Genomic DNA, 20303 nt, shown 5'->3' with positions numbered 1-20303 from the left:
GAGGAAGTTTCCCCGAAAACAGCGCAGAAGAAAATTAAAAAAAAATATTTTTGTGACCACGAGCCAAAAAAGAATAGGCTAAAGTCGGCGTGTAAATGCCCATATTGTTCGGTGCGTCCAAAGGCCTCGACCGTCGGCTACTGGCGACCTGTGGCCCGGAAGCTTCGATCAGCAGGAATCATTCGCCCATCTCTTTCATCGTGGCAGCCAGCACTTCACCACTCTCTCATTACTCTTCTACCATCTTCTCAAGCCCATCACCATTTCGCGCGTATCTTTGTCAACGATCGGGGCGATCGCTCGGCGGCCGCAGGCAGTGCCACGAAGAAGACGAAGCTGGCAGTGGCGCGGGACGGAGCGCTCGCGCTAGGGCGGCGGCCATTGAAGTCGTCTCATTGCTATCGGTCATCTCGTCCCATTTTTGGCTGGCCGCCACGTAAGAATATGACGATAATGAGTGCATTATGCAAGCGTGGATATAACATTCTGTATAGAAAAAATTAGGCCGCTAAGATATGCGGAGAATGTCACTGCATCAATCATTACTTTGGGTAAAACTTAAAAGTAACTGCAAGCTCCTACCATGCTTTGTTTTCACGCCATGCTTTGTGAAAATTTGGTATAGCAATTAAGCCTATAAAATTCATAAATGTCTGAACTTCTGAATGTGCTTCAGTGAAATTTTACATTTAAGCATTCAGTGAACTTCCCAATAAGCGTGCCAAATCTCACTGCTCTGACCCCCTCCGCCCCAAAAAAAGGAAAAAAAACCAGATTGGTTTGAGCATGGCTTGAACCTAGTTGTGCGAGCGAAAGCTCCGTAAAGCATGGTTAGCCTGTTGCCTGCGGCGAAAAGTTGACGTGCTCGTACAGGCGGGCGCTCCATCCAAGGCGAGACTGTGCGACAAGCGCTGGCAAAGCCGGTTTTAAATCCCCCTAGTCACGTGGTACCGCAGCGGCAATTCTCCGAGTAAGCGCAGCTGCGACGCCTGTCCGCATAGGTTCACGTGGTGTGACGTCACAGGACACACCACCGCTCCACCGGCTGAAGGTCAAATGTGCGCCAGTTTTGACCTTGGGAGTTTGCCTCAAGATGTAGAGCTTTCGCTCTGAAACCAACAATTTCTCTTCCGATCCCTGCTTCCATCTTTAACAATCTGCTGTACTCTACAAAATGAAGGCAGACAAAACGGCAGGTTGTATTCTGTTTATTACTTCTTCGCGCTGTTATCCTTACTCTATTGTGGGCGCTCTTTACGACATGAAACAAAGAACAGAGAAGAAACCGAACGGCATTCGCGGCAATTTGACTCGTCCAGCTTATGTTCAGCCACTGGCTCGAAACGCTGAGGCTAGCGAAAAGCCGTCGAATTTGGCTGAAGAAAGTGAAGCGATTTAAGGAAGAAATAATGGATGGGGTAACGCCAACAGGTAGAAAGATAAGCGTTTATTTCTCAGCTTGCTCGATTTAATAGTATCGTAATAGAAATCGACACGGATCCTCTGATAAGTTCGAGGAACACGTAGCGATGCCCCTTATAGCGACAATAGTTATTTTGAGAGACAAGCATCTGTTCATCTAGCCTAGCCTAGGCCAGCCTAGAATCAAATGTGGAGCTGTGTTAAAGAAGTTGGCAAAGAAAGGGTTTCCGCGCCAGGCGCAATACAGGGAGAACTGGATAGACGTCACCGCCTTGCAGTGTACGCGACCTGCTTGAAAATTGCGATCAGTAGGTATTATTGCGACACTGAGGAGAAATTGAAGTTAAGTTATATCGACAGACTAGCAGCTCCTAAGCACAAAATCACCACTCTTTCTGAAAATAAAGCTCTTGTAAGCTATAAATGACCAAGAACTAAAAGACAGGTATCGCCTCCACAGCCAGTCTCGCAAGTACAAGAACTACGATGAAATAGGTGATAAGCGCCACAGATCTCTGAGGCTGAAAAAACCTGTATGGAGGTTACGTGTTTGATAGATATTTAAATATATAAGCTTCGGTTTGAAACCACCAGCGCACTTTTATCACACGGGGAAGACGGAAGAAAGAACCTGAATGTTGGAGAACAGGCGGCCAGCTGAGTCCAGGCATGTTTTGGGGTGCTTCGTGGCTATGCGTTCTCCGTGCCCGCATGGTTTCGTTATGCGTCTTAATTTACAAGGGCGGAGCAGCAGAGGACCTACAAGGGCCTCTCTAAGTGCTCCTCGGACGAAGTTCGTGCAACTGCACGCAACTGGGACAAGGAAAAAAAGCTGTGTATAGCCAATGTTGAACACACCTCCACGTTAGCAAACGCACCGCTCGGCGCGTTCGCTTTGTCAACATACTACGACGCTTGGCTGCATAACCAGCCCTACGAGGACATTTATTACAGAATTTAACTATGCCCGCACGTACCAATTGCTACACATTAGTCGTGACGGTGGCTGGGTGGTGACAGCGACTTTGCCGACTCCTCGGCGCCTGGCATACTTGCAAGACCCGCAGCCTCAGCCCTCAAGAGCATCGCACGCCGGGGGTTGAGGTCGCTGAATGCAGGCCGCAGTTATTTGTGCGAAATTCTTTGCCGGAATTGGGAACGGGATCTATCGTAACGTTGGTGTAAACGTAAACGAGGCGACGACGGCTGATAGAGGCCTTCAACGTCCGGCCGGCAATAGTTTTGATTTCGGCTGCTGCTAGGCGGGAGCACAGCGCTTGCCGTCAGAAATAGAAGAGTACTTGTTTCCGTTTCCGCCGCTTTACGTCACTGTTGTCCTATTTCTTCATTACAGAATTCCGAGCTTGAATTGTAGTGGGGGGAAAAGTTTTTAAACTTAGAATAGAAATGTCTTTGCAATAAAAGCAGCTTTCCCTGCCGGACAAGCGGCAACAAAGCCATAAAATAACGAACTATCGGACTTTACTAACAACAAACTTGACAGTGTTGTCCTCAGGGCCCCTTTAAGACAGTTGAGGTAGGATAATAACAACTATGCAGCATAAAATTTCATTAGATTGAGACGAGTGACCTGTTGTCAAATTTTGGCTGAGATAGGTTCTTCTAGATTTGTTATCTGCTCAATCAACATGAACACTCCAAGTGCACCTATCCCATGTTCGAAATATCCTGCGTGCTTACCCGCTCTCGATAATTGTCGCGAAGTGATGAAACCTGCTTCCTCTGCGAGCTGGCAGTTAGCGCATGATGTAAGAACTGTACAATAATAATAATAATTGGTTTTTTAGGGAAAGGAAATGGCGCAGTATCTGTCTCATATATCATTGGATACCTGAACCGTGCCATAAGGGAAGGGGAAAGGAGGGAGTGAAAGAAGAAAGGAAGAATGAGGTGCCGTAGTGGAGGGCTCCGGGATAACTTCGACCACCTGGGGATTTTTAACGTGCACTGACATCGCACAGCACACGGGCGCCTTAGCGTTTTTCCTCCATAAAAACGTAGCCGCCGCGGTCGGGTTCGAATCCGGGAACTCCGGATCAGTAGTCGAGCGCCCTAACCACTGAGCCACCGCGGCGGGTCAGTACTGTACAGCAAATTGTAAGCTGAAGATGATATGGCACCACTGTGTAACTATGAAATGTCCTACAATAATAACAACAAGTGTACGATAAATTTAACTCCAGGAGGGACCTCAGCGGGGTTTAACTAACTTCCAGGGAAGGAACTCGGTGCGGCTGTATTTCAGAAACCTTTGATTACATGTCGGGTCCACGCGCCGTGAGCATCAAGGCAAGGAAGTGTAACGTTCATGGTGGGTGAACAGCGCAACAAGGCGGGACAAATGCAAGACAAAGGCTTTATCCCGCATTTGTAGCGCTGTACACCCACCATGAATGCTTACCAACTGGCTCAAATCTCAGATTTACTCGAAGTGTAACGTGGCGATCAGCGGCGCTATAGGCCCTGTTAGACATTCCGATGTGCGCCTTCGGTGCGTTCGGACGCTTCTTTGGGTTTTATCTCTTAACAGGCTTTGCGCGTAGCCATATGCGCATTAGCATGCAATAAGAAATAAAAAATGAGCTTCTGTTTCTTCAGCCGCCCTGAAATATCATTCATGGACGGCTATACTGAGATGAAGGTGGGAAAAAACGCGCTTTCATAATTTTCGAGCCGCGTCTTGCCAACACGTTGACCTCTGTCGCCTTTGCTGACAGAAAATCAGTGTTTGAGCGGAGAAAACAGCGAAGTACACGAAATGTGTTGTGTGCCGAAGCCGATACTTTGTTTCTCAAAATATGCAGATTCATCTGCGGTTCCATGTCAGTAACAGCTTGGAGAAAGGTGTCTTGGCCGTTGATGATTTGACTGTGGAAAGTGGGGAGTGTCCGCCAGGTAAGAGCTGCCAGCGAAAAGCGTGAGACAACGTTCTTACGTTGCAGTCTGCTGAACATTCACCATTCATTTTTTTTTGCATTTGAGAAATTTTCCGCTGTTATAGTTTAAATGAACACATTGTCGTCATTGGCGGAGTTGACGCACAGTTACATGGTGCTACAAGTTACTTCACACCATTACCCTTCAAAAAGAGTTGTTGGCTCTTTATAGCTGCAGTATGATGACAAGTTACGATAGTTGGGCGACGTTCATTTTTTTAGGAGAATACTCCGCTCGGACAAGAATGCAGTGCGAAGAATTAGAAGTGTTGTGTACTTCACATTTTGCGTCCTGCGATCTTGTTTGCGCTGGGTTGGTTCCCTCAATATCTTTAAAAATGGTTCGGTATCAAATAACAAGCTAATTTAATTTTGCTATTCACTTTTTCTCGCTATTAGTCCTACGATACTGGGCATTGACTGTAAGTCGAACAACAATTTCAGCGCAACAGAGCGAAAACGGTACGCAGAGACAGGTTTACATGCAAGCGCTTGTGTGTTAATTTGTCTGCTTGTGCCGACTGTTAAGTGTTGCGTAGCAATTCTTCGTCATGGATCAACAACTAGCCCGCCCCCTTACCCTAGTGATACTAAGTCCTCGTGGTAAGTTTGCAAGTGCGTTGAATAAAAAATTCGGTCCAAATAAATTCCTTCAGAACCGAAGGATGGTTCCTGCGACTTCGACTGGGGCGAAACTTGCGGCTACTCCTTCGGCGAAAATGGCACCCTGTGGAAACTCGAAAACCGTCAGGAAGGGTCCTCTCTGCGCGACTACTCTTCCGGAGGAATGCTTGGTGAGTACGCACGTGATGAACACTCAAAATGAATGCTTTTTCCAATCTCTATTGTTACCCTCCCTCAAAATGTGTCCAGCAGTCTCATCAAGTTGAAATCACCACCTAGTTCACAGCACGTTTCAGGAACGTCACTAAGGCACACCTTGGTAGTATTAATGACGGTAAAATTGTGGCAGCATGGCAACTAACAGCAAAGGAGATTTCGGCGACATCTCCGCCGGTGCGCTTTGGTAAATATTCGCGCCTATTTTGGTTTGTCTCAAAGTCCGCGGCACATATACATCTGAATTATAGCACTCCCTCGCTTGCGGCCTCCGTTGAAAGTATTGGATCCCCCAGGGCTCGGCACTTTCATTCGCGATGTCGTGCCGGCCGAAAAGCTTCTGCGAAAGCAGGGTCCGGTGTTTCAATGGCGCCTGGCGGGCTGAGCGTCTTTCAAATGGGTTTAGCATTGGTGAAGTGGTTTTTAGTTTTTATAGCGCGACACGTCGTGAACGCTGGGCCGGAGGCCAACCGCACGCGCCGAAGAGAAGGACGAAGGGGCTCTCCCTTGCCAGCGCTGGCACCGACCAATGGGCCGCTCATTTTCCAACCTCTCCCTCTCCAATTGCGGCCTGTCAACATCCCGCGGCTTACCTCAGACGCTTCTCCTCTGGTTCCTCGAAATTCATTCCTTTCTTTTCATTCCTTTACTTCTCGCTGTCACATTTACAAATATAGTAGTACCCTTCTTAGACGAGCGATATCAATGCCCATTGAGTCATGCAGTGGCTATCGGGATTTCCGACCGCCATCCTGATGCACCGCTGCCACACGGCGAATTTCAATTACAATTGTATAGTGAGCATGCGATGGGATAGATGACGCTAGGGGTAGCAGAACTGAGTAAGCATACAAAGTGATGCGAAGTAAAACGAGTTAATTTTTTTAATTGTAACTTTGCTCGGAAAAAAAAAAGTACTGCAATTCATAACTGTTCGGCACAGTCCAGGGACAGCGATGGCAGAGTGACGATGGGTAAGGATGAAACCTTCATACCATTGTCCCAGAAGCATTCATTTTTCGCTGGCGAAGCTGCCACGGATCGCTGGCCATCTTTGTAGCATTCATAGTTATTATATTGTTTCAGCAGTTGTGGGGAACTTCTTGGACACGGTTGCCGCAAAGCGCACTAGAGGTGAAAACGTGGGAAACAGAGCGGCGCGCCGCGCAACGTGAACGGGACTGGTTTGTTTCCTTCTGATCACCGGGCTGTCTGCGGAGCTGTCACTTAGGCTCTCGAAAATTATTTATTTGTGAACTGGTTATTATTATCTAAACCTTTGAAATTAAATAAAGGGATATTGCTCTTTATTTTGATTTTTATGGGTTACTTTTTCAACATATGGCGAGTGCGACGCTGTTCTCAATAGCCGTTGAGATTCCAATGGGCAATCGCGAACCTGTATTGAGTCGATGCTCATCGAGTTCAATGATCATTGAAAACAGCCGTGTGACCTTGTGTGGCATTGTGTGACATTCATTTCGATATTTAAATGATTAAATGACGATGGCTAAATGGACATTGAAAAAGCCCGTACGACAGGGGTACATTACTGGCACTAGAACAATCATAGGCCATTTTCTGCAGCCGTTTCTTTCATTTTCGTCCTTATCATGACGTCAATCTTTACGAAAGCAATAGGAGGTAAATTTAGATTCAGCATCGCCGCGAGCCACCCTACTGCCACCGGATTCAGTACAGGTATGCTGTAGGCGCCATAATCTGAAAATTGGTCGTTACAACAAGCGCGAACCTTTTCCCGAGGCGGACGCAGCGCAGAAAAAGTTTGTCAGGCATTCGAAACGTGTCACCTTGCTCTGTCACTCGTCAGCGGCCACGCAGGTCATACATTTTGTAGCGAGAGCTACACTGGGCTACCAGTCGAGCATTTCGCGGTGCACGGGAGCGGCCAGTTGTGCGCACGCGCAGTTACCATGGCAACCGGAGAGGAGCATGGTACAGCTCGGGCTTCGCCGTCGCCGCGGCCACGCGCCCGCTCCACCGTCGGAGCCGAGCGTGACTTCATGCGGATGAGTGGTTGTACGCATGCGCCGATACCATGCTAACTCCGAGAGACCCCTCGGCTGCGCCCCGTTTTTCGTTGCCGCCTCGCCGCATGCCGCTCTATTACCCGAACCGCGCTTCGCATGCGCAGCGTTGCGTATAAGAGGCGGATATGTAGTGGGAGTATGTATCAAAACATGACATGCATACAGAGAAGGAAAGTCCAGCCGCTGCTAAACGGCGGTATAGGAAAGAGAAGATTAACTCTTCCGATCTTGAGATAATCACCTGGCAGTTGGCTTGAACCAAATAAGAACGCTGGAGTCTATACGTGAAATAAGGTATCGCCGCCTTCAGACATCTCCCTTCGATCGCGGCGAATAATGGTGAAGTCTGCTGTGTTCAGCTTCTGGAGAACGGCATTATCATCCTAATCTACTTGGCCCCGGGAACATCTGTGAAGCAGACGATTCATGTGGTTGCCACGTGTATACCAGAATATCGGCACGGTTTCACAGCTGTGTGTGACTTTGGGTGATTTCAAAATGAAACAGGACTCTCTTAGTCAGGGTATGAAAGAAAAGTGACCAATTTAGCTTCGAACCCTCCAGTCCAGACTACACAATGGGGAACTGCTATAGACATTGTATACAAAAGAGACTCTACCAAAACGAAACACTGTATAGACAAAATTGAGACCAATGCATGCTGCTTCACAGATCATCGGGCAGTCTTCGTCTCTGTCAAGCAAAACGAATGTTTTGTTTATAGAGGTTTAACGTCCGAAAGCGTCTCAGGCTATATGGACGCCGTAGTGAAGGGTTCCGGAAATTTCTACCACCTGGGGTTCTTTAACGTGCACTGACATAGCGCAGTACACGAGCCTCTAGAATTTCGCCTCCATCGAAATTCGGCCGCTGCGGTCGGGATCGAACCTGTTTTTTTCGGGTCAGCAGCTGAGTGCCATAAACACTGAGCCACCGCGATGTGTATACAAAATGCCTCTCATTTCTAAACATAAAGGGGCCACGACAAGCTCAACCAGGGAAACGTACCTCTCGCTACGTGTATCCTGGTATAGCCGAGCTAAGCCGCTGCCAATTTTTTCCCCGGCAAACGCCAGCGGAAGCACATAGCCACAGCAGTGGGTCAAATGAAAGAGAAACTATACAAACCTTTATCAAATACGGTCTCTAACCCAGCCTTCTAGGATTAGAACAGATGAATTAATTTCAAAAGCTTTTATTACATACTTGAGGCCGTGCAGAAGCTGCGGTACACAAGCATATCATGCAGTTTCTTTGCTTCCCATTGTTGCCGTGAAGCAATGCTGTCGTCTTCAACTTTCCTAAAAATTTTCGCCGTGCCAACAAAGGGACACTATAAGCTTATACAACGTCTCGGAGTCAAAGTTTCTAGTTCAGAAAAATGCTTGTTTTATAATGCACAGACCTTTCATGCGGTAGAAAAAACATGTCGAAGCAAGGCCATTCTCGATTGTCTCCTAGCGTTCTGATAGCTAAATTAACCAAAGTTTTTCCAACTTGTTTGGACACATCAGCCATAAGTGATCGTTTTTACAATTCTAATTCTCAAGTTTAGGAAATGCAAGTTGTAATCAGTTGAGGCTTCTCAAGTAAACTGGAGTTCAAGCCATTTTCGAAAGCTATCAATTTAATAATCCTGCACCATGTCAAAGAAATTAGGTCCTGGAAATCTGAAATAAAAGATATATTATTTGCCGAGAAATAATAGAATAATCTGATTTTTATAGAGGCGTTTCAGTGACTTCTAAGCATTAAACAAAACTTAGTTTTTCTGTTAAGCACGCCTAAATGGAAATTCGGTTATCGTATTGTGTTTTTGCGATTATTTTAATAACCAAAACAAGTCTTTATGTTGCATTTTTCGTCGTAAAAGACTGTGTGTTATTTCATATCATTATCATTCCTTGTTATATGATGTCGAGTACAAAGTTACAAAATCACTGCCAAGGCGCTGCAATGTACTGCATAAATATTACGTAAGAATCGAAAAGCCATGCATTAACGATATTCGAAGATAATAATTTCCTAAAGGATTTCACGCTTTAGACCAACTTTCACTGTGCTCTTGCTGATGGGGTAGGGAATCCCAGAAAGAATTTTATTAAACTCTAGAAGAAGGGAATAGGCAAGTAGTATCAGAAATTTGTTTATGTACAATAGGCATGATGGCATAACCATGCTTAATCTACCCAGTGCGTAATATATTTGGGCACTTTATATAAAAGATAGTTAAATATTCTCACAGTAAAAGGTATTTTCTAAGAAAGGCGGGGAGTCGGGCCTGGTAAATAAATGACGCGAAGGCTCCTGAAGGGTATCAGTGCGAGGATTGTGAAATGATCATTCTCAAATGACTACATAATTTGGCAAGTGGAATGTCAAATACTGATACAATATATTGGCACACTACTTGTGTACTATCAGCTCCTAGTGCTGAAATTTCTGTAAATGCTGCTGCGGTTCCGTTTCAAGACGCTGATAACTGTGGTGAGGATGCCTGCGTCTGAAGGTCCGAACACGAGGCTCAATTTGAAGTAGGTAGAAGTTACAGTTACTGAGGCTGTTTGCAAATATCACGAACCGACTGTTACTTTTCTCACCACTACCTAGGCGCCGAAATGGCATCGTTGAAGTTTTGTGGGGCAAATACTTGGGCTCATGTGAAATCGAATTGTTTTACAAGGGGCTGACAACGAACGGCATGCGTGCATGGTGTGTTAGGTACAGTCAGCACATTTACCAGGACAAGAATTTGGTTGATATAATCCTTAGTAGCTGCTTTATTATTTAAATTTATGGAACCCTAGTACAGTGAAGAAACGACTACATGTTTTTGGTTTAATCGCCTCTTGCTTGTTTTCTTAAAATAGCATCACAACTAGTAAGGACAAGATGTCACAAATATAGATTTGATGCTACAGAAATATTTGTTTAAACTTTTTTCTTAGGCGGTTTTGCATACTTAGAAGCAAGTGGAAAGCATCCTGCCGAGAACATCCTGAAGGCACCGAAATTGCCGGGTCGGGCGGATGTGCAGTGCCTGCACTTCAAGTACTACATCTCAGAAAGTGCATCGACTGCGAAGAATGACTACCTACTAAAGGTCGCGTTAGCAGGTACCAGTATTGGAGCTTTAAGAAACAGATGAGAAATTCTTTTATTTCTATCGCTTATTCGTTTAGATTTTTTTTTAAACGCGAAAGGATTATATGTCCCATTAGCACAAAAGCAGCCGTCAGTCGCCGTCCATGGCAAAAAATTCAGATGACGTCAGAATATCAGTGTACGATTTAACAGCACATGTAAGCGAACATATGTGTAGTCATGAATGACGAAATGTGACGTATCAAAATCGACTCATGAATCAGCAATTCTGCAACGTCATGACTCAGCACTTTAGGAGTAACGTAATCTTAAGTGTATAGAGTGTGTACAAAGCATGCATAGACATGACCCGTAGTCGTTCTGTAACGTAGCATGATTCAGCACAAATGCTTTTGCATTCTCACAGAAATGCAGTCTCAAATGTCTCTCTCCCATTTTCTTCAGTACTCTTATAAAGACTTTTTGAAAACTTGTCGCCATAATTTGAACACGTTAGCATTCTTAAAGGCCTTTTGGAGGGCAACCACCTAAAATCTACGCCACTGTTGCGTCGTTAACTTGCCGTCCTTCTTAATGCTCACATAACTGAGCACTGCATTATGGCAGCTCTCACTATGTTGCTTGTCTCTCCCAGCTGGCCGGGAAGCGCATCAGCCGATCTGGCAGCGGTCGTCCAAAGAGTTGATCCGGGGTGTCTGGACCGCAGCGGACGCAGTGTTCAAGGAGGAGAGAAACTTTAACGTGAGGACCTGAAATAGGGTCAACTTGAGGGCGATGTGTGCGCTTTAGAAAATACCGGGAATCAGGCTCTCATCGACTGGTTGCACAATGGTTTATTGTGGGTGCGATTATGCTCTGGTTTATCTCGCACTGCTGCGTGCCAGAGAGTAGAGTGCTGAAGGGCTTTACAATACTTTCTTCTACGTAGTTTTCCTATGGCATTTAAGCAAATGACTCAAAGCGACTCCTTAATGCGGCTACTGTTACTTGGATGAAATCGGTCGCGTGCGAAAATGCGGGCATTTTTGCCTAGAAATCAGCATTCACAGACGAAATAAGCTGCTCGAAATAATCCGCTTCGTCAGTGGCAAGAGCGGGATAGGCTGCAGTGGAGGTACTGAATAATGAACTAGACGCGATTATATCAAAAGTGCCCTTCGCTTCTGATGCTCGACTGGCGTTTGTTAAAATACACCGAAGACGTGATCGCAAAGCACTTTCCATCTGGCACGTAGTCAAGGGGAACGCTTGCCCGACCCATTGGTTCGGTTGTATGAGTTCCGCAGCAGTGAACTAGCTCCGTATATTAATAGAATGGTGGCCGCGTTTCTCTTGTAGCTATGTCATGCATAACCCACTATCAAGTAAAGAGGCGCTGTAAATTAAAAACCGTAATTACCATAGAATAACATAAGGAAAAACAATTTACGAAATTATTTATACCGAAAATCTAGAACATGTCAGGTAATGCACCTACATTAAAAAAAAAAGATGGTTGATTGTAAAATTTGGTAGCACCGGCTCATTTTGAAAAACAGGCATATTGCAAGTTCTCCACAATGATCATACAGTAAATTTTGTGCAACTAGCAATACCTATGAAAAAAAAGGCTAACCCTGAGGGCTATTTTTTCGCTGGAAACCTTACGGACAGCTCTTCCTGCTGAGTTAGACGTTCACACTCGCGGATATCTATTTCGATGGTGCTCTGTGATCGCTCGCCCTTTGGTGCAGTGGCAACCGGAACTTCTCGTGCTTGTACTCTAGGCAAGTTAGCAAGTTATGATCACGCTTGCGCGACATTTGGAGTGCGTTACTTAGTTCAGAGTTTGTGCCGGACACACGAAGCTACCTTTTGGTGCCAGCACTTGAATTCCAGGTGATGATCCGGTAGCTTCGCAGTACTTGAATGAATGAATGAAAAACTTTATTGAATTCTTTTGGTCAGTTCCGGAGAGTCTCCTTGCAGCTGCGTCTTGGCGCTTGCCGCAGCCGCCGCCGCCGTCGGAGGCTCCTTAGCAAAGGTGGTCCCTCATTCCAGGGCTCCACTGGTCCTGGCGACCTCGCACGCGTGCTGCACCAATGCCCTTTGGGCGGTGAGCTCGCTGCTGGTGAGCAGGCCCTCCCATTGCTCCGCACTCGGGTTAGTCTGTTTGTGGAAGGTGTAATTGTGTTTACACTCCCATGTGACGTGGTAAAGTGTCGGGACGTCCCCGCACCAGGGGCAGCTGTCGCTGTACTGGGTGGGGAACATTTTGCTTAGGACGTGTAAGTTAAAGAAGGTGCCAGTCTGCAGCCTCCTCCAGCTGACTGCTTCTTGCTGTGTGATGAGTTTGTGGGGCGGGGGATACTTGAACCTGCAGCCTCTGTAGTGATTTAGGATGTCTGCGTACGTCGGGTCCACCATCGAAGGGTTCTCGAGGTCCTCCGTCAGCAAGGCTCGGTGCGTGATCTCGCGAACCTGGCTGTCAGCCCTCGAGTTGACCTCGACTCCGGTGTGTGCCGGTACCCAGAAGACCTTTTGCTTCGCTTTGAATCCCGAGGCTCTCGCGCCGAGGAGGATGCGTAGGGCCTCCCTGCAGATCCTTCCTTGCTGATATCGTCTGCAGGCCGTTTTGGAGTCCGGTATTATAATCTGTGGCTTGTTTCTGCGGTAGCCTTCGACCGCTGCAAGCGCCACAGCGATCTCCTCCCCTTCTGCCACCGTACGTCCTCTCGCGGATGCGCAGCTGATCGTGTCGCCCGTGTGGTCTACGACCGCCACCGCCACTCTCGTGATGTTGCGTCTATCCCTCGGATATAGTCCTGCGTCCGTGTACACCGTGTTTTCCTGCGTGGCTAGGTGTCTCTCCACGTATTCTGCTCTTGCTTGTCTTCTGGCCGCGTGTAGGTTGGGGTCCATGTTGCGCGGCAGTGGGCAGATTCTGAGGGTTTGCCGGATTTCGTCCGGAATGTTCTCGTTTGGATCTGCTGTGGTTTCCACTCTGTGGCCAAGTCTTCTCAGGAGTTGCCTGCCTGTTTCTGTAAGTTCTAGTCTTTCTAGCTGTGCGTTCAGCTGGGCCGCCGCCAACTCCTCGAAGGTGTTGTGGACTCCCAGCTGTAGTAGTTTGTCGTTCGGGGTGTTTCTCGGTAGGTTTAGTGCGGTCTTGTAGGCTTTCCTTATTAATGCCTCGATCTGTTCTTTTTCCCTCTTGATCGCCGGGTGGTAGGGGAGGGAGTACGTCACCCTACTGACTACCAGGCTCCTGACTAGTTTGAGGGTGTCCTCTTCCTTCATGCCGTGTCTTCTGCTGGAGGCTCTCTTTATCATTCTGCCGACTTGTTCGGTCGATTTCTGTAGCAGGCTGATCGTGTGGCTGCATTTGCCGCTGCTCTGCAGCCACATGCCCAGAATCCTTATGGTGCTTCTTTCTGGTATGTTTTGGCCTTCGAGCTTGATCTCTAGGCTCGCCTCCGTGGGTTTCCTCGCTAGACCCCTTGCCTTCACGTATTCTTCTATGCAGGTCGCGGCTCTCTGTAGTCTCTCTTGTTTTTCTCCTAGCGATCCACGGTTGGTCCACACCGTGATGTCGTCCGCATACATGGCATGTTGTGTGCCTTCGATTTCCCCCAATCTTTTGGCCAGGCCGATCATGGCTAGGTTGAAGAGCACGGGCGAAATCACCGACCCCTGTGGGGTTCCTTTGTGGGGGGTGTTAAAGGGTTGGCTTCTCACGTCTCCCAGCCCCACGGTGGCAGTTCTGCCAGCGAGAAAGGCCCTCACGTAGTTGTGAGTTCTTTCTCCGCAATTTATGTTCTGGAGGCCCTCCATTATTGCCGGGTGGCTGACGTTGTCAAAGGCCCTCTTGATGTCTAGGGCCATGACAACATTCTCTCCAGCCTTCGGGATGTTGGCGAGAACGTCCTCCTTGAGTTGTAGGAGAACGTCTTGCGTAGACAGCTTTGACCTGAATCCAAACATGCTGTGGGGATAGAGTTGTTCTCGCTCCATCCATAGCTGGATTCTTTTCGGAATTATTCTTTCGTACAGCTTTCCCAGGCACGAGGTGAGGGAGATCGGTCGTAGGTTTTCGATCTGCAGCTTTTTGCCCGGTTTGGGGATCATCACTACCTCCGCGTGTTTCCATTCGGCCGGAATCGAGCCCTCGGCCCAGAGTTGGTTGAGGTAGTCTGTCAGCTGGTTTACCGCTTCCTCACTGAGGTTGCGTATGAGGGAATTGCGTATCCTGTCTCCCCCAGCTGCCGTGTTCTTAGTGAGGGCCCCCATCGCCTCGTGCACTTCTGCCAGCGTGATCGGCCTGTCCATCTCGGGGTTTTCTTTGCCTTGATAGGTTCCTCTATATCCTTCGGGGCGTTCCTTCCCATAACACTTGCTTTTGAGGTCCTCTATCATTTGGTTCTCCGTTCCTTCGTACTGGTGGATCAGTCTTTGTATCGTTTTACTGCTTTCGGTCTTCGTCTTTCCCGGATCCATCATCGCTTTCAGAATTCGCCACGTTTTGGCCGTGTTCAGGGTGCCGTTTAGCGAGCTGCTGAACTGCTGCCACCCTTGCCTTGCCAGTTGTGTAGCGTATTCTTCTGCCTTGGCCGTGATTTCCGCTATCTTCTTCTTTAGCTTCCTGTTTAGCTTTTGTTTCCTCCATCGTTTGGTGAGCCCGCGCCTTGCCTCCCATAGCCTGAGCAGGCGCTTGTCCACCTCCGGTATTTGCTCGGTTCTGTCTACCTCTTGCGTGTAGGTCTCCTGTATCTGTTTGAGCTGTTGGCACCACTCTTTGATGTTTGTGATCTGCCCGGTCAGATCCCTGCTTCCTTGCCGAAAGGCGTCCCAGTCGGTGAGGCGCGCTTTCCCAAGTTTTCGTTTGGTGGACTCCGCTGCCATCGTGAGTTGGATTATGCAGTGGTTGCTCCCCAGGTTTTCTAGGGTGTTTTCTCACTCTACTTGGCTCGTGCCCTTCAAGAAGGTGAGGTCCGGGCACGTGTCTGCGCTGACGCTGTTGCCTATCCTTGTAGGTTGGTCTTCGTCCGTTACTAGTTCGTACCCCAGGTTCTCCGCGGCGTCCCATATGCCTTGGCCTTTGCGGTCGGACGATGGGTATCCCCAGTTCGGACTCTTGGCGTTAAAGTCTCCCGCTACCACGAGGGCGTTCGTTTTGGCCATCTTGCTTACTTCAGTAAACAGCTTTCCAAAATCGCCGTCCTTTTGTTTCGGGGAGCTGTATAGGTTCACTATGTACGTGCTCTTCGCGCTGAACTTCTTCTTTGGGATTATTTCGGTGATTACGTGTTCTATCCCTGTGCCCTCGATCTATTTGTGTGCTATGGTGGCTATTTTGTTGTTTACGAGGGTTGCGGCTCTTTTCCCGCCTTCCTGACATGTGTATCCCTTTAGCGTGGGTGTGCTGTTGGTTTCTTGTCGCAGAATTACGTCTGGCTGCTTCCCCTGGGAGTTTATGTACTGCTGCAGGAGGTTCTGCTTCCTCTTGTACCCCCTGCAGTTCCACTGCCAAATGCTTAGTTGCTGATGTCCTGCCATGATGAGTTACCGTTGTTGTTTGCCCCTTGGTTTTCTGATCCGCCGAAGCGTCTCTCGCAGAATAGTCTGTCTCTGGCCTCGTTAATGGCTCTGCTGTTTTGATTCTTGATGTAGCTGCGGAAGCTTTGGTCCTGCATAGCTTGTTTCTGCTGGAGTTCGTGCATTTGCTTCTGTACGGTCAGCATAAAACTTTTTATTTCGTTCCACCTTTGTTCTTCCGATTGTTTCTGTGCCTCCTCGGGCGGTGGCAAAGGGGGGGTCGGCCTGCTGTTGCCTGCCTCACTTCTGCCCTGTCGTTGCCATTGCAGTTCTCTGATGAGTTCGTCTAGCTTCTGCTTAATCCATCTAGTCTCCTCTCGGCTCTTTTCTAGCTCCTGCCTCAGAGCCCTGTTTTCTTCTTCTAGCTTTTTCTCTTTGCGTGAGGATGTGTTTGTGTTTGAGTGTGTGTTTGAGTGCGGAAAAAGCGACATGGGGGGGCTCGCTCCCCAGCTCACCTTGACTCCGCCGCTCTTCTTCTGCTGTTGTTGTTGCTGCTTCGGTCCGGGTCCCCCGGGCTTCACCAGCGGCGGGTAGGACTCGTCCCGCCGTCCGTCCCGGCTCTTGCTTCTCCCCCGGCTCCGGCTCCTCGACTTGCTTCCTCCGCTCCGTGGCTGGAAGGAGGAGTCCTCTTCCTCCCCAAACCACCTTGGCACGCGGCCTCTGCTGCGGCTCCTGCTTCGTCCCCGTCTCAGCAGCTGCTGTTGCTGCTGTCGGTTCCTGAAGGCAGGTCGCCCCCGCAGTTCCTCCGCTGACTTCAGTCTTTGTTTGCATTCCTTGGTGCCTGTTTTGTGGCCCTCGCCGCAGATCAGGCACTTCGGGGTGCATTGGTGTTCTTTGGTTGGGTCCTGCTCCCCACACTGCTTGCAGGCCTTGCTGTCCGGGGTCGGGCAGACGTCGGATCTGTGGCCCTGCTTGCAGCACACGTAGCAGACCTGGCGGGTGGGGAGGTATGGGTAGCACCACATCTCCCCTCCGTAGTACAGGACTTGTCTGGGCTTCGTGTGGCCGTCAAAGGTGATTACTGCCGTGCTCGACTTGCCCAGCATACGAGCGCTGTGGATCTTGACTTCCTGGGTGCGCACCCTCAGGTTGGCTTTCATTTCTTCAGGCGTCGTTCCGGGCACGATGCCGTGGACCACCCCTCGTATCGTGTCTTCCGGTACCGCCACGTGTGCGTTCACCGCGTAGGACGTCTCTCCGAACGTGAGGTGGGAGATGCGCCTCACGTGTTGGGCCGCCTCTTCGTTGTCGGTGCTCACGATGATTATGTTGGAGCCGTTTCGTAGTCTGATGATCAGGTCCTCGCCCTTGCACCTCGAGCCGGTCGCCGCGACCACCGCCCGAGCCACATGGTGGGTCTGCAGGTTTCTCACGGTGAGGCCTCTGGGTCTCCGAACGATTTTCAGGTCGTACTTGGGTAGGGGAGGAAGTCGTTTCCTCGCCGCTTCCCTGCGCTTCTCCTCGGCAGTGGCTTCCGTGTCGGGCCCGCTGACCGCGGGTCTCTGCGGTCCCGCTCGGCTTGCCGCTGCGCAGGCCGACTCGCTGGCGCCGCCGTTTCCTTGTTGTTGCTCTCGCAGGCGTCTCGCTTGCCTTCTCGACATTGCAATCTCCCAGTTTTGGTTGTCTTCCTCTTGTGTGCTTGGGTCGGATGAGGGGCTGCTTCTTCTCGGGACTTCGTTGCCGACCGAGCCGGTTAGGCCTAGGCCCTCGGCCTCGGTCGCCACGTGGTAGTCCATTTCCTGTGCGTCTGCCAGGTCCCTGGGTAGTCCCTCCATATTCTTTCTCGGTTCAGGGTGTTCGCGTGTCCGGGGGGAGGTCTCTTCGGGCCTCAGGTGCCCTCTCTGCCGCGGCCGGGCCGCCCGCAGTCCCCAGTACTCGTTAAGCTTAGGTTAGGCTTAAGTCTCGGCGGCCACGTGGGAGCACCAAAAGTCCGATAAAATCCAAAAAAGTGGACCCACCGGCTTGCTTTTGGTGTCCTTGTGCTCCGCTTCGGTTCTTCCTTTCCGCTCGAAAATTTCGGCGATCCGGTCGGAATTGTGGGTCAGAGACTTCGAAAATTGCGGAGTGCATGTGCGCACGTCCGCTCTCCTCGACAGCTCGCAGCGCCCCCCGCTGTACTTGAAGATAATGCTGCACTCATCGCTGAATCCTTAAGTAGCATGCCCGTGGCATCTTTCAGCTATGAAACGATCGTGGTCTAGGTGGAGCCGCGTTCACATAAAATGAATCAGCAAGGCACGTACACACACAGAAAACGATTATACTGAATTAAATGAAGTGTGAGACGACGTAGGCCTCCATTTCCCGAACCGAAGACCGAGAGGAAAACAAACGCTTTCAGCACGAGCGGCGCGCACGAAGCAGGAGCTGAACCACGAGGCCGTTTCTTCTTTTTAGCCGCACCGATGACGCTTGCGATGGTGCTGCTGCTTGGTAAATATCTGCGATATGAGGCAATACCGGCATGATAGATTCCTGGCAGATCAAACATAACAAATTTTGCAATTCTGACTTGCAGCTGCCAAATCTTGCATGTTTTCGAGAGGTTGTTGCTGTTCAGCGGACATTTGATGTACAAAGTGGTGCGCACTGCTGAGCTGAAGTTGCCTCAGTGGTGAATGTTGCCCGCTGTGACGATTAGAAATAGGATACGGCGGTGCTTGCCGGAATAACCGAAACGCCACCCGAACTGGTCGACATGGCTATGGCACCTGTTTGAATGTCAGGTCGGTAGCTTCCGTTCTCAAGTAAAGTTAGCCAGAAAACCTGCTTTCCTTTTGAGAGTTTCATTTCACTGCTTGCATTAACATGGTCACAGCGGAGACTGATAGGAACGATTGCGCTTTATCGTTCCTGTTGGTATTCGCTCTTTCTATGTGAATAGAAGCAGTGTAGCTCTCGTTAAAATGAATTTCCGACTAACCGAATTACTTCATATACTGCTTTTGTACATTCTCTTAAAGTGTCTCCTTGTGGCCAGCACAGCAAAGTATGCTGCAGAAAGGCATGAAGTTACCAGGACGAATTATTATCGGACAGGGCCTCACTTACATTAATTAAGAAAATAATTTATTCAAGTTGTGTGATATCGCCTGGCCATAAATGGACAAGAAACGAAAGACCAGTAGCTTATAAGTGAATGACACATTGTTCATTTTTGCTGTGAGGCATTCGTGCCATGGTCGCGACGACGTGAAACTATGGGTGTAACTGCCATTTGAAGTCCAGTGAAAATACGAGGGCATGCCGTGCCTGGAGCTCGAATGCCGATAAGATATGATATAATAGACTGGTACCAAACCAGAGCATGTATTCGAGGCGATCCGAAGAAACACATGAGCGTTTACTTCGAAAGCGTTAGAACGTATGGTAAGAAGCCCCACGGCGGGCTGCAGCGCTGATGAGATGCATTTGTTTCAGTGAAGTAGCGGCGGTGGTTTATTATAACACAAAAATACACATGGAAGTAAAAGATGGTACTGTCCAAGGGGATTGCTGTCTACTGACTTACACAATTATGCTGCAGATGGATCGTCAGGAGCGACCGCGTAAAAGGACGTGTAGATCTATATACGCTAGGTAATGTACATAATCACAATAGAAAAGGTGAGAAGGTAATGTAGCTCGGCCGCTAGTGTTCAGGCACAGTTGGGTTCAGTACTGCGCGTGAGGAACCGGTGCAACTACATGCACAAAAATATTTATGCACTGTATTCACAAACGGCGGGCTTGTCGTGTATTGTCACTTGTTCACGTGAGGGGTATACTACACAAGCAGACGGGTTAGGTTGCCAGAGGGAAATTAGTCCCAAAACAGCGCATTCTCATTCCTGGACACATTTCTTAGTGTGTAAATAGTTTGTGTATATTACCTCTCCCCCTGTCCCCTCACCTCTTTCATTTCATTTCTCCATTCTGGCTGCTATCCTTTATTTCCGCTGCCCCAGCTCAGGTGCTTCAGTATCGATGGCAAATGCCAGGGCTAGCAAAAATCTGTTCCTTCCTTTTTATTATTATTGTAATAAAAGAACAATTATGCGTCTCAGCAATAGCACGTACGCATTTCAAGAGCTACTACGCAAATCAACTCTCGTACTCTTAGGCTTCTTATTGAAAAAAAGGTCCCATACGTGAGAAATTCTTCCTACCTATAACAAGCAGCCAAGAAGAAAGCAATTAGTTGTGGTTAGCAACGCAGGTGTTGCATGAAAAGTGCCATTTCGCTGGCGTGCTTGGGCTGCGAAGGGATGTCTTATCAGAAGTCCGGCGAAAATTACACCAATCATTACCTCACGCATATTAAAAACAATTCCAGCGTTATGCACTCACCCGAATATGCTGTTAAATCAGGCTCTTG

General features: G+C 48.6%; 1 protein-coding gene across 3 annotated transcripts in view; it reads left to right on the top strand.

Annotated features, from left to right (window-relative positions):
* Positions 1 to 20303, top strand: part of LOC144128190 (MAM and LDL-receptor class A domain-containing protein 1-like) — a 118048-nt gene that overhangs the window by 36329 nt on the left and 61416 nt on the right. For all 3 annotated transcript variants that reach the window (XM_077661341.1, XM_077661339.1, XM_077661340.1), the window contains exons 4-7: positions 4248 to 4338; positions 5036 to 5173; positions 10219 to 10386; positions 11010 to 11116. In XM_077661341.1, the coding sequence (XP_077517467.1) occupies positions 4248 to 4338; positions 5036 to 5173; positions 10219 to 10386; positions 11010 to 11116 (504 nt within the window). The remainder of the gene's footprint in view (positions 1 to 4247; positions 4339 to 5035; positions 5174 to 10218; positions 10387 to 11009; positions 11117 to 20303) is intronic.

This window comes from Amblyomma americanum, chromosome 4 (assembly GCF_052857255.1).
Source record: "Amblyomma americanum isolate KBUSLIRL-KWMA chromosome 4, ASM5285725v1, whole genome shotgun sequence".
NCBI lineage: Eukaryota > Metazoa > Arthropoda > Arachnida > Ixodida > Ixodidae > Amblyomma > Amblyomma americanum.
The sequence above is the reverse complement of the archived record's forward strand: the minus strand, read 5'-3'. Positions and strand labels throughout refer to the sequence as shown.